We start from the raw sequence: 16,925 nt of genomic DNA on the forward strand, positions 1-16,925 counted from the left end.
CACGCCTACTTAAGAATATTCGAACGGGCCGGCCTCGGTCGCGGCGGGTTTCAGGTGCGGCGTTCACGTTGTTGGCGTCTCGTCGCCAAGGAGACGGACCATTCTATTCCTTGGCAAGGGGTGGTCCTGATTTTCTTGCCCCTCCCAATCCACAGCTCCAGGCCCCGAATGCCTTCCCAGACACCGGGAAGCCCCGGGTGTCGTCCGGAGGGCCCTGCGCATCGAGGTGCCGCCGGGAAGCGCTCGTGCCCCGCGGCGAAGGGGCCCCACGGCCTGGGCGCACCCCCCGCGCGCAGCTGGTCCGGCCCGGCGAGCGGGGCGGGACGCGGGAAAGCGCTCCGGGTGGAGTCGGTGGGCGCCCTTCCCGAGCGCGCCGGGATGCCGGAGCCCGACACGTCCGCCCAGGACCTCACGCGATGGAAGAAGAAGAAGGAGCCGATGCACCGCACCGTCAGCCAGATCTGCCCGCCGCCTCGGCGGCCCCTGACGCTGGCCGACATCCGCCCGGGCATGGAGAACGAGCGGCTGGGGGTCGTCCGCGACTCCATGTTTCAGAACCCGCTCATCGTCAAGGTGAGGCGCCCGCCGGTGCCCGGGCTTCCCGGCCCAGTCCGGGGGGCCCCACGGCAGCGTGGGGGAACGCGTGGCTTTGCCCCGGGCTCTCTCAAACTTCGACGGGGTGACTGGGAAGCCCGAGTGGGCCGAGCCGTAGGGAGGTGGCGGGCGGCTGGCGCCCCGCGCTCCGCGCCCCGGGCGGAGGCCGCGGCCGTGCGCCGGCGCCGCCGGCCTTCTACAAGCGCTCCGCACCCCTTCCCGCTGCAGCTTCCGAGGGGAAGGGGAAGAAGGGGGGAAGCGAGGGGGAAAGCGCCCGTCTCCGGCCCGGGCGGCCCCGGCGGCCCCGGCGGCGGCCCCGGCCGGGCAGCTGCGTTTCCGGCTGGATCACCTCAGCTCCGCGTCTGGTTTCCCGCGCCGGTCTGGCGCCGCGACACCTTCCCGGGGCCACGGGGAAAACTCAGCCCAAGTTTGGCGGTGGAGCTGGCCGGGGAGCGCTGTCTTGTGCCGCTGGAGGGCACTGTGCGGCTAAAGATGCGGCTCTGTCCGGGCGCGGCAGGTGTGCCCCGGACTCGGGCGGGAGGGGTACAGGTGTGCCCCGGACTCGGGCGAGAGGGGTACAGGTGTGCCCCGGACTCGGGCGAGAGGGGTACAGGTGGCCACCGCGGACTCGGCAGAGGACTCATCCCGCCCCGGGAGCGGATAGGAGCCCAGAGGCGGTGGAGGTTGTGCTTCTCGTTGTGGCTTTGGTGCCGCCGCTGGAATTAGCGGCGTCTATCGGCTTTTTGTTAATTGAACGAATTTATGGGCTTCCGGGAAAGCACAGCCTTCCCTGAGCTCCTCAGGGCTGGGATACTGCCAAGGACCCCGGCCCAGCGCCCCTCCATCTAATGCGGCACCAAAGTGCAGCAAGGTCCTGCACCTCTTCAGGGCGGAGAGAGCCATTCTCAGCATTCAGACGGAAGTTCTTGCCCCTCCTTCCAGGATAAGGAGAGAAATTAAGTCTACTGCTCTTAGGGATGTGTGTGTGTGTGTGTGTGTGTGTGTGCAAGCGCACATGGGTGCTTGGGACTGGGCTTGAACTCAGGGCCTGTGAGTTGTCCCTTAGCTTTTCCTCTCAAGGATGGTGCTCAAGCACTTGAGCCATAGCTCCACTTGCAGCTTTTGGGTGATTAATTGGAGGTTTAAGAGTCTCATGGACTTTTCTGCTCAGGCTGGCTTTGAATTACAACCCTCAGACCTCAGTCCCAGAATGGCTAGGATTACAAGGCATCACACACACACACACACACACACACACACACACACAATATTTTTTAGTATACGCCTTCATGTGTAAAATGTGGGGTATATTTGTGCAAATTTCTCCCCTTTTTCTTTTTCCTTGTTGATTCACCTCCTGGCTGTGCTAAGGACAACATTTGGCCTCTGGGTGGCACTAGCTGAACACCTTCCAGGATGATTCCTGAACTGGAGCTTAGGGACAGAACATGTACAGGCCAGGACTGATCTGCCAATGGATTCTGTCTTTGGGTGGTTACAGGACTGCCCTGGTCCCCAGTGACCCAGCAAGCGGAAAGGTCCACAACCTCTGAGCTCTCTGGTGAAGATACCAGGATTCTCTTCTCTCAGGGGTAGATAAGAAGTAGCTGTTCCTCCGACTGTCCTTTTAGCACCTGGAACTCTGTAAAGTCTTTTCTTTCTGTAGTGGTCAGATGATGTCCACCTTTGATGTCTTCCATCACCTCTGACTGAAATAAAAGTTGGGAGAGGGCTGGGAAGGTGGCTCAGTGGTAGCGCGTTTGCCTTGCATGCATGAGGCCCTGGGTTCGATTCCCCCCCCCAAAAAAAAAAGTTGGGAGAGAAACCTTTTCTAGAATCTTCTTTACAAATGACTGCATCAATCCCATCTCTGCCCAGCATCTGGCTTAAGGTTGTGGAAGATCCTAGGTTAGAAACTATGTTCACTCCCAGCCCATTATTTTTGCCATTTTAGGCAGATTCCTATACATAGTAAGAAAAATTTGAATTAGGGAACATTGGGGGCTTGGGCTTTAAAGAAAGCAGGGGAGAAAATTGAAAATAATTAAGGTTCTAGAGCATGGAAATCCTTTTTTTTTTTTTGGGTCCAGTCATGGGGCCTGAACTCTGGGCCTGGGCGCTGTCTCTCAGCTCTTCAGCTCAAGGCTAGCGCTCAACCATTTGAGCCACAGCACCACTTCTGGGTTTTTTCTTTTTGCTTATGTGGTGCTGAGGAATGGAACCCAGGGCCTCAGGCATGCAAGGCAAGCGCTCCACCACTGAGCCACCTTCCCAGCCCCTGGAAATCCTTTTTTAAAATTGTTATTATAAAAGTGACATACAAAGGGGTTATAGTAACGTAAGTCAGGTAATATTTCTAATTTTTTCTTATGTTCTTAAAATTTTTTTGTTTTTGTTGTCAGTCATAGGTCTTGAACTCTGGGCCTAGGCACTGTCCCTTAGCCCTTCAGCTCAAGCTAGCACTCTACCACTGGAGCCACAGTGCCGCTTCTGGTTTTCTGGTGGTTAATTGGAGATAAGAGTTTCACGGACTTTCCTGCCCGGGCTGGCTTGGAACTGTGATCCTCAGATCTCAGCCTCCTGAGTAGCTAGGATTACAGGCATGAGCCACTGGTGCCCGGCAAAAATTTTTTTTTTTTTTTTTTCTGTCGGTCATGGGGCTTGAACTCTGGGCCTGGGCGTTGTCCCTCAGCTCTTCAGCTCAAGGCGAGCGCTCTACCACTTGAGCTACAGCGCCACTTCCGGTTTTCTGGTGGTTTATTGGAGATAGGAGTCTCACGGTCTCTCCTGCCCGGGCTGGCTTTGAACCGCGATCCTCAGATCTCAGCCTCCTGAGTAGCTAGGATTACAGGCATGAGCCACCAGCGCCTGGCGTCCAGCAAAAATTTTTATTGATGTTATAATGGTGATGAACAAAGGGGTTACAGTTACATAAGCTATGTATTTCTTTTTTTTTTTCTTTTTCTTTTTTTGTCTCAGTCGTGGGGCCTAAACTCTGGGCCTGGGCGCTGTCCCTCAGCTCTTCAGCTCAAGGCTAATGCTCTACCACTTGAGCCACTGCACCACTTCCAGCTTTTTCTGCTTAGGTGGTGCTGAGGAATCGAACCCAGGGCCTCATGCATGTAAGGCAAGCGCTCCACCACTGAGCCACCTTCCCAGCCCTGAGGTATTGCTTTTTTTTGGGGGGGGGGGGGGTCCGGTAATGGGCCTGAACTCTGGGCCTGGGCGCTGTCCCTCAGCTCTTCAGCTCAAGGCTAGTGCTCTACCACTTGAGCTAGACCGCCACTTCCGGCTTTTCTTTTTTCTTTTTGCTTATGTGGTGCTGAGGTATCGAACCCAGGGCCTCAGGCATGCAAGGCAAGCGCTCTACCACTGAGCCATCTTCCCAGCCCCGAGGTATTTTTGGACAGTGTCACCCCTTCACTTTCTCTCTCCCAGTTTTTCCCTCCCATCCCCACCCACGAGTTGTAGAGGTAATTTTCAACACAGTGTCTAGTGACAATCAGTGCTGCATTTGTTCACCTTTGGTACCTCCATTTCTGTTCCTCCCTTTACCCAAAGACAAAAAGAAAAGAAAACAAAAACAGCAACAAAGGAAAAAACCTCTTGTTTCCATTTGAAATCCTTTTTTGATATTAGTGGAATTTCTGTTGTTCTGTGGAATCCTTCATTGCAATTTCTTGGTTTCACTGGTCCCAATTTTCAAGTCGTGTGCTGGCATGTGTGTCTTCATTGTATGTGGCAGAGGGCAGGAGTCCTGGGCCCTGGGTGTGTCTGCAGAGGATGATGGGAACTGAAATGTATTTTGGTTTTGTTGATGGCTGTGCCTGGAGGTATGCATCTCTGTTGGAGGAATGTAGCACTTTAGAAAGAATGGCTTCTTTCACCATACGGGGAGCTTGTTGCACAGGTTGTTTTTCCCACTGAATAGAATCAGCAATTTTTCCATTTAAAATGCAGAGACACAGACCAAACAAACACAACATCGGTGTTTTCCACCCATAGAATTTACCAGGACGTGTAGACATCCGTTATTCAAGAGCATGTCTGCAAGATGCCACAGTTAACCAAAGGAAAAATGAAAAAACTCAGGCATCTAAGCAGAATCCCAACCACAAACACTCAGCACCTAGATGCCTCATTTAAAACCCAGCCAAGTTATGAGATTTAATTGAATCAAGATAGCCACAAAAAGTGCTGTAAATGTTTTCATTAGCAAGGACCTCTCCTCTGTTGTACGCAGCTATTTTGCAATTTTCCAGTTTTTCTCCAATGTGACTTTCTGGAAGAATAAAATTAAATAAAGAACCAAGCCTTTCCCTTCTTGACTCTCATTTCTTTCGAATCCTGTGACTCAACATAGAATCCTGCAACAATGGCCTTCAAGGCTCCTTCACAAAACCTGTCAGGGTGCACCCTTCCTGCCATCGGGACTCGGCTGATATCCTGTCAATACAATTATGGGGAGAGACTGCTTGGTTTGCTCCCCTGACAGCCTCGAAGCTTCCATCACCCTGAAGAGGCAGGCGGCACACAGGGGTGGAATTTATTCCATTGAGCACCCTCAGAAAGTGCAAATGATCAGGCACCTGATTGTTTTCATAATTTATTACCGACTTTGTTTTTCTGTAGGGGGTTTTGTCACAAATAAAAAGTGCATGCATTTGTAAAATAGAGCCAGGCAATCACAGCATCTGGAGCTGGGAGGAAGCTTACAGACATCTGATCTATCTTTCCTTTTTGAGGATAGGAAGGCCCGCCAAGGGAAGAGAATCACCCAAGCTGCTGTGGTGTCAGAAGTTGGACGAGACTCTGACTGCGTTTTTATTTTTTTGTTTTGTTTTGGATTGTTGTTGTTGTTTGGGCTTTTTTTCTTCTTCTGGTACTGAGGTTTGATTCAGGGCCTCACTGTTCCCTTGGCTTTTCCCGCTCAAGGTTGATGCTCTTATCACTTGAGCCACACCTCTACTGCCAGAATTGGAGGAGAGTCCCATAGACTTGCCTAACTGGACTGGCTTCAAACTTCCATCCTCAGATCTCAGCCTTCTTAGTAGCTAGAATGACAGACATGAGCCACTGGTGTCTAGCTCAGTCCGAGTGTATTTGGTCGCATCTCTTGATTTATTCATTCATGACAACTCAAGTTGGCTATATACTGTATAACCAGCAGTCGCCAAAGTTCACTAACTAATTTCAATACCATCTCAATATTTCTTCCACAAGGAACTCTACTGATTTATTGGGACTTGGTTGACAGGCAAGAAATACTTCTTAAATGTTTATTAAGTGTCTGGAACCATCTTATGTTCTCATTGCCTACAAAGAGTTAATTGTGTAGTATTTAACTGGGGAGGCAGAAACCACACCCCCAACCTGAGTGCATGAGTGTGCACGTGCTCATCTTAGCACAGCATTGGCTGAGAAAGGTGCTCATGACATGCTAGCTGTTCTTATTGTTGAACACATACACATGTACACAAGAAGCCAGTCCATGTCATAGGTTACTCCTGTGAATTTTCCAGTAAACTATACTGCCTAGAGAGGCTCAGATTTGAAGAGAGGTGATATCCTAGGCAGGACTCAGCAAAGCTTTATGGGAGAACAGACCTGAGACTAGATCTTGAAGGATGAGAAAAGCAGGTTCATCTCAGAAGTGAGGAGACTGGAAAACAAACAAACAAACAAACAAACAAACCTCAGCTCTCTGGGACAAAATGATTCTTCCTGCCTCAGCTCCTTGGTGTTCACAGGTTTTCATCTTGACTCAAGTTCTAGTTCATGAGACTCAATGATGCTTCTGGAATCATCATCATGAGAAAGCGTTTATTGAGAACCAGTGGGTTTGAATGCATGCTGTACAAAATTAGATGAGCGCACCAATAGCTTACCATCTCTAATAAATATTGATGTTTGTGGACATAAACACATAGACAGAGACAATGAAAAGAAAGGTAAGGTGGTAAAGACACAGTTGTGCAAGTATCCCAGCGTGGGTCAGTATTTTATTATAACTGAGTCCTGCTTGAAAATGATACACTTTATCTGCTGGAGAGAATATACCTCTGATGGTTCTATCCCCTTTGCATGCAATTACAGTGTATCAGAGAATAAAATGTGAGGAAAGAATTAAAGATGAGCTCCTTGTAAGCATGGTCCAGCCTTGGCTTATTTGCTTAGGGAGTATGGTGTGTGTTTCCTGGCAGTTCTTTCACGTGGTCCCTGAGCTTTTCCAATCAAGGCTAGCCACACCTCACTTCCGGTTTATTGATGGTTCATTGGAGATAAGAATCTCAGAGACTTTCCTGTGGGGCTGGCTTTGAACCTTCATCCTCAGCTCTTAGCCTCTTGAGTAGTTAGGGTTACAGGTGTGAGCCACCGGCCACCTGCTGGCTATTATTATTATTTTTTCCTTCTTTTAAATCAAAGCCTTCTCATTCTCCCCATTTCTGGCAACCAGCAGCATCTTCAGTGAGCCTTAAACTAACTACTCTCCCTCCTCAGGACCAAAGCAGTTCCAGAGTGCAGAGCTGCCCACTCTGCTGGCTTTTAATGGATGCCTGGAGGGTTCTCTTTGTCCCCCTGAAGCAAGATCTAGATTTATCCCACTCACTTCAACCATCCGCCAGTTATGTGGCTGTCAGAATTCTGCCGTGGGATGGTGGGAAGACCCACTGAGCCGGTCAGTGGTCGCTTCTAGCACCTTCCAGGGCATTGCAGGCTCAAGTGCTGCTCACCGTATAAGTTAGGTTACTTGCTCCTTCCTTCCCTCCTTCTCGTAGATGCTATTAGGATTCAAATTCAGGGCCTTGCACTTACTAGGCAGGGATTATACCACTTGAGCCATTTTGTGAAGTTCTTGTGGCATTTTTTTTGGTACGTTTTTTTATTGTAAAAATGCTGTACAGAGGGGTTACAGTTACATGAGCAAGGTAATGAGTACATTTCCTATTGGGTGGTTTTGTTTGTTTGTTTGTTTGTTTGAGATAGGATCTCACTGTATGCCTGGGTTAGCCTGAACTGCAGTCTTCCTACTTGCGTTTCCCCACACAGCTGAAACCACAGATGTGTGCTACGGTGCCCAGCCATTGATCAGGGTGGAGTCTTGTGAACTTTTTTTGTTTTTGTTTTTCTTTTTGGTCTGGTTGTCTTCCAACTGTGACCCCCAGATCTCTACCTCCCAAGTAGCTAGAATTACAGACTTCAGCCACTGGACCCAGCTTGTTTTTCCTGTTAAAAATAATTTTTAGAGGGGACCAAGGTGAGCACAAAAAGGGACTGGCAATCATGCTGTGCAGTATATACTGTGTGGAAAATGAACTTTGTGACTTGTGGACAGGGATGGGAGAGGGAAACTGGGTGGAAGTGAAGGAAGAGGTATCATTGTCCCAAAGAGAAATTTACTCATTACCTGAATTATGAAACAGTAACTCCTCTGTACAACACCTTAATAAATATCAATAAAATTATATTTAAAAACATCAATGCTGGGATTTGATCTCAGTCCCTTATATAAGCTAGACAAATGCTCTGCCGCCCAGCTACAGCTCAACCCTGTTCTTATTTGAAAGACCAAGTTCTCTTTTATTTTCTCTTTTTTATTCTCCTTACAGCTTATGTTCAATTGTACAAGAGTGTTTCATTGTGATATTTTCAAAAAAAAGCTGAAAGTGGAACTATGGTGCCACTGTAATAGAGTGCCAGCCTTGAGCAAAAATGCTCAAGGACAATGCCTAGACCCTGATTTGAAGTTCCAGGACTGGCACCCCCTTACCCCCCAAAAAGCTCAAACTTACACAATGTTGTGAATTTATAATGACGCAAGTGTTTACATTTTCCCTCTTTGTGCTGTCATTGAAGAATACTGTCCCCACTCCATGTCATAAACCCTTTGGCCCTGGATCCAATTGGTATAGACTGGTTGAATATTGCCCCCATGTCTTGGGCAAGTAACTTAACTTCCTGATCCTTTCTTTGTTTTTAGAGTCTAAGACCTCCTTTATTACAACACAGCTTGTAATGATGACTGATTCGATGACATTAATGATACCATGGAAAAGATGATTATATTCTGCAATTACATCAGTTGTTCTTTTTTGTTTTGTTTTTGATTGGTGACTGGGTCTTGAACTCAGGGCCTAGGCACTGTCCCTTAGCTTTTTCATTCAAGGCTGATGCTTTACCACTTGAGCTACAGCTCTGCTTCAGGCTATTTGCTGGTTAATTGAAGATTAAGAGTCTAACAAACTTTCCTGCTCAGGCTGGCTTTAAACCACAAACCTTAGATTTCAGCCTCCTGAGTAGCTAGGATTACAGGCATAAGCCATGGCATCCAATAAAAAAAAATCCTTTCTATATCCATCTGTTTGTTTCCTCTCTTCTCAGTCAATGCTGTTTAAATTTTCCTATTTTCTTCCCCTTAGTGATGTAGCTTACATAAGTTTATTAACTTATGCCTGCAGCTTGTCTGTCTCTAGTCTGGCCCACATTGTAGCTCAATGAAAATCAAAAGCATTTCCAGGACCCAACAGTGCAGCTCAATAATTTATTAGGTAAACTAATTAGCATGAGGCTGGTTTGTTGACTGTCTCTGGAAGCAGGGCTTGTTTCCTTCCTCTACCAACTTTCAAAAGGTTTTGTTTTCTTCTGTATAAACTATGATTTAAAACAGGATTGAGCCAGGTGCTGGTGGCTCACGACTGTGCTAGCTACTCAGGAGGCTGAGATCTTAGGATCATGATTCAAAGCCAGTCTCAGCAGGAAACTCCGTGAGACTCATCTGTAATAAACTACTAAAAGAAAGCCAGAAGGGGCGCTGTGGCTCAATTGGTAGAGTGCTCTCCTTCAGCAAAACGAAGCTCAGAGACAGGGCCCAGGCCCACAGTTCAAGCCCCAGGATTGGCAAAACAATAAAACAAAACAAAACAAAATTAATTGTGTCCACCAGAAATTAACTCACAGTGGGCTAGAACCTTGTTACAACCTCGAGCTCTAATCTTGACACTAAATACTGCATTTCAGGTAAGTAAGTACATTTGCTTTACAAAGAAAATAGCTATAATTTTCCACCCACTAATATTTCTTGTGCCAGTACTAGGGCTTGAACTTGGGGCCTTGGTGATTTCTCTTAGGTTTCTTGCTCAAGGTTAGTGCTCCGCCACTTGAGCCACAGCTTGACCTCCACTTATTTTGCTGGTTAGTTGAAAATAAGATCTCTTTATTTTGTCTGTTGAGACCTGGCTTTGAACCTTGATCCTCTAATGTCAGCCTCTTGAATAGCTAGGATTACAGAAGTAAGCCAGTTCCACCCACTAATTTAAAGGCACATAGTGGGTGGTCAAGAGACAGACCTCAGTCACAAAGGTCATTACTGAGGACCCATCCAAAGGATTGTAGGCAGGAGAATGAGCTCCAAAGAGGGATTTCTGATTGTTTATTATAAACCCAACCATACACATTATGAGACTGAGGAGCCTGTGAGATAAGTTACATTGTGCTGGCTAAAATCCTCTGATTTTTGTCCAGAAGAGCCAGGGTGGATGATCGGAAGCCTGTGGTTTTGAGGTGTGGCCTCTGTGACAGACCACACAGCTACCAGGTGGCTGGCCATTTGTAACCACTATTTCTCCAGTTGACTGAAGCTCAGATAACACGTAGCAATCTTCCACGAAGACAGGGAGCCCCAGAAAGATGTGGACAGAGGTGATCTTTCAGCCATGGCATTTTCTATACAGGGAATTACAGGGTTTGCTAGCTGCTGGCCTCTGATGAACTTAGACATAAAGAATATTGGTGATGGGGGGCGGGGGAAGGCAGGAACTGCAGAAGTTGGGTTGGGCAGAAATGCAACTCTAGGATCTTTTTATAAAAAGAAACAATAAAAAGTGATAAATTTTGGAAATCATATTCAAGGGTTAGTGAGTGATAAAGCATCCTTTGTCTCTGGGTAAATCAACTTTGGAGTGGAAGTAGGGAGTTTTCCAAGAGAAGCATAGCACAGCCAGTGCTGGTGTAGGCTAGGCGCAGGGCCAGTGCTTGACCTGAGAGACCTCAGTTCTTCTCTGGCTATAGGTCACTCATTCACTAAACGTTGTACACTTCCCTTATGAGTTGTCCTGAGCCCAGCCTTCCTTGGCACGTTGGACCATTTGCAAAATGTTTCTGTTCCATACCCAGCTGTGTGTTCGCCATAGGTGCCTGCTTTCTCCCTGCAGCAGGAAGCTCAGTGGTCCTCACATCAGGATGAGTGCAGGCGCAGAGTCCTGCTGCCAGGAGGCTGGACAGTCCCCCCCTGGAAGAAGGGGCCACTGAGCAGGTGCCAGAGGTGGAGTGTGTGTGTCCGTGTTGGGTTGGGTGGTGGAAGAGACCCATCTAGGCAGAAGAAGGGGTTTTTAAAAGGCCAGGAGGAGCCTGGAACATTGGAAAAGGAGAGCTGTGGTGTACTGAGGAAGGGAAGGTGTGCGGGATGTCCAAAGCCACAGAGATCTGCAGAAGCCCAAGCCTGATAAAGGAGACAGAAGCCAGAGGCCTGGGGGATAGAGCTATGCCTTGCTCCCTGAGCCAGGCAGGCAGGCAGGCAGGCAGGCAGAGACAGACAGACAGACAGACAGACAGACAGACAGACAGACACACACACACACACACACACACACACACACACACCTACACACCTGCAGACCAGTGAGTCTGAAGGGTGGGATGGATGTGTTAATTCCATCCAGACCTCTTACCAGCCTGGATGTTGGGAGCATGGATGAGTGGTGGTGGTGGTGGTGGTGATGTGTGTGTGTGTGTGTGTGTGTGTGTGTGTGTGTGTGTGTGTGTGTGTGTGTGTGTGTGTGTGTGCATCGTCCTGTGATGATTCAAGGTTAGCGATCGCGACTTGTGTATTTTTTTTTTCTGGCAAGTTAACCAAGCTTGAGTGTGAACCGCTCCAAATTGCTACCAAGACGTTTGAGGGAACCTGCAGGTGTGGTTCTGAGGGGTCCCTTCGGGCTGACGGCTGCTGGGCTTGGCGGCTGCTTCTAAAACCTCTGTAAACTGTCACTGAAGATCTTGCTTTCTCTGTAGGCACCCAGTGGGCATAAAATCGGAGGTTTAAATAAGTCTTTCAAAAAAAATAAATACCAACCCCAAACCCCTCCCCTTCCAAAGGGAAAGTGTCTGCTTGGTAAGAGTGCTGCCCTTTCTCAGGCAGAACTGAGGGCAGGAAGCTCACAGGCCCAACCTCCCCACAGCAGGACTGGGAGGTGGAAGCTGAGCTCAGACTCCTGATTTCTAGGAAGCTCCAGGCTATGGATCTCTAAACCCACAGATAGCAGCTGCCTACTGTGTGGGCAGCCACTCCTGGGCCTGGCACTGTGCTGACCCATCATGGAACCGTCTCTTCGATTTTTTTAAAATTTTCTTAACTCAAGGTTGGTGCTCTACCACTAGATCCACAACTCTGCTTCCAGCTTTGTGGTAGTTAATTGGAGATGAGAGTCTCACAGACATTCTTGCCCTAGCTGGGTTGGAATCTTGATCCTCAGATCTCAGCCTCCTGAGTAGTTAGGATTGCAGGTGTGAGTCATCAGAGCACAAGGCTGACAATTAAGATTTAAGAAAAGGCAAGACATCCAGAGAAAAGGAACATAAATATTTAGGTTATTTGCAATGCATGCCTCTGTTGGCTGGGGAATGGGATGTCTTAGGGTGATTCTTCCATCCAGGCTAACCAGAATGGTTTCAAAGAGGAGGTGTCTCCTCTTCTCACACAGGGGCTCCTTCTCCTCCCCACCTCCCTAATCAGAGAGAGCAAATTGTTATCAGATTAGCGCCAGCAATGAAAAGCACAGTCCGCTTCTCACCCTCATAGTTAGCATTTAGATAGACTGGGACAGGGGCCCACACAATGAGCTTCAAAGCCTGGCTCAGGGCGGCGGAGGGATTAATTTCTTTAACCAACAGGCCTGATCTGGCCTAACTCATTACCCTGCCTGTCAGTGTGGATGTTGTAGGCGATTGAAGATTATACCATTTAGGCTTTTCTCTTGTTTTCAGCCCAAACCCAGGGCGATTGAATTACACATTGTGACAGACACCCCCCACCTCCAGTCAATACTCAGCGGCATGAGGTTCTAATTCTGCTTCATTTAAACTTCATCAACTTTTCCAATCAAGTGGAAGGATCTGAAATAGGCTCTCTGAGCAGAAAGGCCTGATTCCCTTTGTCAGATAATTTATTCTGTTTCCCAACCACCACCCCCCTCGCTCTTTTTCTCTCTGCAGCCCTGCTCCCCAATCCCCTTTCTCTGCCCCCTCCCCCCCATCCAAGACTGAAAATGAGATTACAGTATTTAAATGACTATGGTAATCAATCTAGGGACCCAGAGCTGAGATTGAGGTTAATTTTTCTTAGCAGAACAAAGAAGCATGATGCCTTTGGGGATACGGAAGTGCAATCTGGGGTTCTTGCTTATGTTTCCACCAACCCCCCCGAAATTGCAGTTTTAGGAGTCTTTTCTTGTTACTAACTAGGCACCAAGTGTGATTTTTTTTTAAGCCCCTAAGAGAGCAAAAATGTAATTTTGAGCTGATAAACAGCTAACGGCCTCCAATCAACAATTTTAATAGGAAAAAAAAAAGTCACTTACGCGATAGGAGTACAGACCTAACGAAAGAGTGATCATTTACGTTATTTATTTTGAAATGCACATGGAAAAATTTCCCACCGTGTTAGACCTAGTAATTATAGCCGCGCAACGCGCCCTTAAAGTTTTGAATGAAGAGTCTTGTCACTCGGGCGGGCTTCTCTCTGGCAGCTTGTGCTGCTAAAAAAGTTGAGATTCTTGTCATATTTTGGCTAATTGGAAACTGAGGTCATTATATCTTTGAAAGTCTACATGAAAGTATTTGTTCAATTGGTACCTGAAGCTGTTGCAAGCTGGCCAAGTCACTGCGGCTGGGGATCCCTCCCCGCCCTCCCCCCCAGCTTCTAAAATGGAATTGTGGAATCACTGTATGTATATTTCTTTGTCTTCCTTTGCTAACTGTCAGAGCTGTTTTACATGCTGCCACCAGTGTTACCTTTTATTTGTGTCAGGAGAAAGGGTTTGACAAGTTCGGTATACAATGTTCTTTTGGCAAGGCCAATTTTTCCTTGCAGTTTTGAGTTTTGAAATGAAACTGTCTTGCAATGGAATGAGCAACATTGTTTTTTGGGGGACAGGCTTATTAGAGGAGAGCTGGAGAGGAAAGAGAGGAGAGAAGAGGGGAGGATAGAAGGAGAAAGGACAGATTCCAGGACTTTCATTTCCTTGCAGGGCCATTTAAAGGCTTCATATGTTTTGTTAAAATAAAACAAAACAAAAAAGGTAGGATTTGATTTCAGTGCCTCCTGAGGGGAGCCGGGATGAGAATCAACCAGAATGTCTTCAGATAGGAATGCCTGGAATTCCGGTCTTCCCTCCTGAGTCTCCCCAAGTTATTAAAAAGGCTGGAATAAATTGTTGCTCTTCTGGATTATAATGACTTTCTTTCAGGCCCTTTAAACTGTGGTTGAGTTTCTTGACAGTCGACTGCATTTGCAAAGCAAAATATTTTAATAACCATCATCAGCCTGAGCAGTAACAGCAACAGTAAAGCCTTATGTAACCTAGTTTGCCAAGAGTGAATTTCCCTCCCACCCTGTCCCCTCCTCTCTGCACCTCCTCCTCCCTGCAACCCCATATCCACTCTCCATGACTGTTTGCTGAAAAAGGAAAAACCATCGCGCCCTTTGTGCTACCAAATTCATTTGGGGCTGTGGTTTATGGTGACATTTTTCTTTCTTAAAGCAAATATTGACTCACCATGGGGAAATTAAAACTCCATTAGGTATTGCTACATTGTACAGCAGGCCGCATTATAGCAGTCAAGCTACTATTAATTGGTTTCTTCCTCAGGAATAATTCAGGGAGGGCAGAGGGAAAGGGGAAAGAGAAGATGGATGGAACCCATAATTTCTTAAAATGACACCATCTAAATCAGCACAGGTGATCATTACGTGGTTATTCATCTAAATATAAAGAAGACGCTGCCTAATAATAGGATGAATTTATCAATATAAAAAGCCTGCACTTGAATTATTTCTAGGCTGGAGAGAGTACATTTTAAAACACAGGTGGAGCTGGATGCTAGTAGTTCACATTTGTAACTCCTAGCCACTCAGGAGTGCGAGATCTGAGAATCACAGTGTGAAGCCAGCCTGGAAAGGAAAGTCTGTGAGACTTTTTTTTTTTTTTTTTTGTCGGTCGTGGGGCTTGAACTCTGGGCCTGGGCGCTGTCCCTCAGCTCTTCAGCTCAAGGCGAGCGCTCTACCACTTGAGCTACAGCGCCACTTCCGGTTTTCTGGTGGTTTATTGGAGATAGGAGTCTCACGGTCTCCTGCCCGGGCTGGCTTTGAACCGCGATCCTCAGATCTCAGCCTCCTGAGTAGCTAGGATTACAGGCGTGAGCCACCAGCGCCCGGCTTCTGTGAGACTTTTATCTCCAGTTAGCCAGGAAAAAGTTAAAAGTGGGAACTGTGGCTCAGGCGGTAGAGCGTCAGCCTTGAGCAAAGATGCTAAGAGACAGAGCCCCAGCCCTGAGTTCAAGCCGGTCTTGAATGCTGGTGGGCCAGCTTTGCCCAGGGTTAGGCAACTTGGAACTGGAGCCCAGAAGGCCCTGTTCTGCTTTGTGAGCCAAGAAGTTTTTTCTCTCAGCTCTTCTTCTAGCCTGTTCATTGTTCCAATCTCCTCTCCCCCGTCCACCTGTGTAAGCCTGGCTGTGTAAGCCTCGCTCCACGCCCACCTGCTCCATCAGGCCCTCTCTCGTCCTTCTTGCATCTAGCCACTTGCCCTGGGTGTTAGTAACAAATTTGCCACAACGAGTGCATTAAGGACAGATATCCTCTCAGAGTCCAGGGGCCAGGAGTTCAGAACCAAGATGGGGCAGGGTTCACATTTTCCTGAGTGCTGTGAGGGAAGTATTTGTTGCTGGCCAGTCTTTTGCTTGTAAATAACCCTCCCTCCCTTTTTTGGTCAGTTCTTGAGTTTGAACTCAGAGCCTCATTCATGCTAGGCAGGTGCTTTACCACTTACGTCACACACTCAGCCATTTTTGCTTCATTTATTTTTCAGATGAGGTCTTGTGCTTTCTGCATGGACCAGCCTCAGACCACAGTGCCCCTACCTGTGCGTCTGTCTGTATGGATGCCGTGTTTACAGTCACATGATATTCTCCCTGTGTGTCTGTTTCCATATCTCCCCCACCCCCGCTTTTGGTGTTAGTACTGGGTCTTGAATTTAGGGCCTCACACTCTTGTTTAGCTTTTTCACTCTACCACAGCTCCAGTGCCAGCTTTTGTTGTGCTTAATTGGAATTGGAGATAGACTCGAGGATTTGTCTGTCTAGGCTGGCTTTGAACCTCATTCCTCAGGTCTCAGCTTCCTGAGTAGCTAGAATTATAGATGTGAGTCACTGGCACCTGGCTCCACTCCATTTTTTTTTTCTTCTGAAACAAGGTCTCACTATGTAGCCCTGTTGGCATGAAACTCTGTCTACCTACCTCTGCCTCTTGAATGCTGGGATTATAGGCATGCTCTACCATATCTAGCCTCAGATTCCATTTATATAAGGACACAGTCACATTGATATGAGATTAGGACCTCATTCTACTTGCGTATGATATCATGTTAACTAAGTATAATAGCACTGTTTCCAGATAAGGGGACATTCTAAGATAGTGGGAATTAGGTCTTCCATGTATGAATCTCGGGGAGACACAGGCCAACCCCTGACACCTCCATGGGCTCCTTGACCCTCAGTCGCTGAGCACCGAAGAGAAGCCGAGAGGTTCCTTCTCAACACTGCTGTGCAGGTGCAGAAGCGAGGCTATTCTCTTGCCAGCTGTAGTTCTGGGCGTTGAGACTCAGGCATGTCTGGTCCTGAGGTCCTCAGAATTTTGGGCTCCCTTATTCCCATGCTGGGACATCTTCTGTACACAAGCTGTGGTGGTGTTGGTTTGTCGATGTCTAATATGGAAACACACACACACACACACACACACACACACACACACACACACACAGAGTCACATACCACCTCCAGCTGTAACCAAGGCAATGGTTTTGCATTCTTTTGAGTACAGAGCCAAAGCAAGCACAGCCAAGATGTAAGAGAATGGAGAAGGACTTATTACCTACTCAGGTAAAGAGAGCAGACGAATTACCTCCTAAGCAAAGCCCTCCTGAGACAGAGGAAGCCTGGGGATTTTATTTATATGCATATTCACTGGGGGGGCAGGGGCACATTCCTGAGTATGCTCACTTTCA

The 16,925-nt window shown here is 47.7% G+C and overlaps 1 protein-coding gene across 1 annotated transcript in view; it reads left to right on the forward strand.

The window, feature by feature from the left end:
* Positions 1-378: 378 nt before the first annotated feature.
* Cfap77 (cilia and flagella associated protein 77) overlaps positions 379-16,925 on the forward strand; it is a 118,771-nt gene continuing 102,224 nt past the window's right edge. Inside the window, exons 1-2 of the mRNA XM_042681218.1 lie at positions 379-588; positions 16,552-16,601. Of these exons, the coding sequence (XP_042537152.1) occupies positions 379-588; positions 16,552-16,601 (260 nt within the window). The remainder of the gene's footprint in view (positions 589-16,551; positions 16,602-16,925) is intronic.

The sequence above is a fragment of the Dipodomys spectabilis genome, unplaced genomic scaffold, assembly GCF_019054845.1.
Source record: "Dipodomys spectabilis isolate Male_0828 unplaced genomic scaffold, ASM1905484v1 ptg000067l, whole genome shotgun sequence".
In the NCBI taxonomy this organism is placed as follows: Eukaryota; Metazoa; Chordata; class Mammalia; order Rodentia; family Heteromyidae; genus Dipodomys; species Dipodomys spectabilis.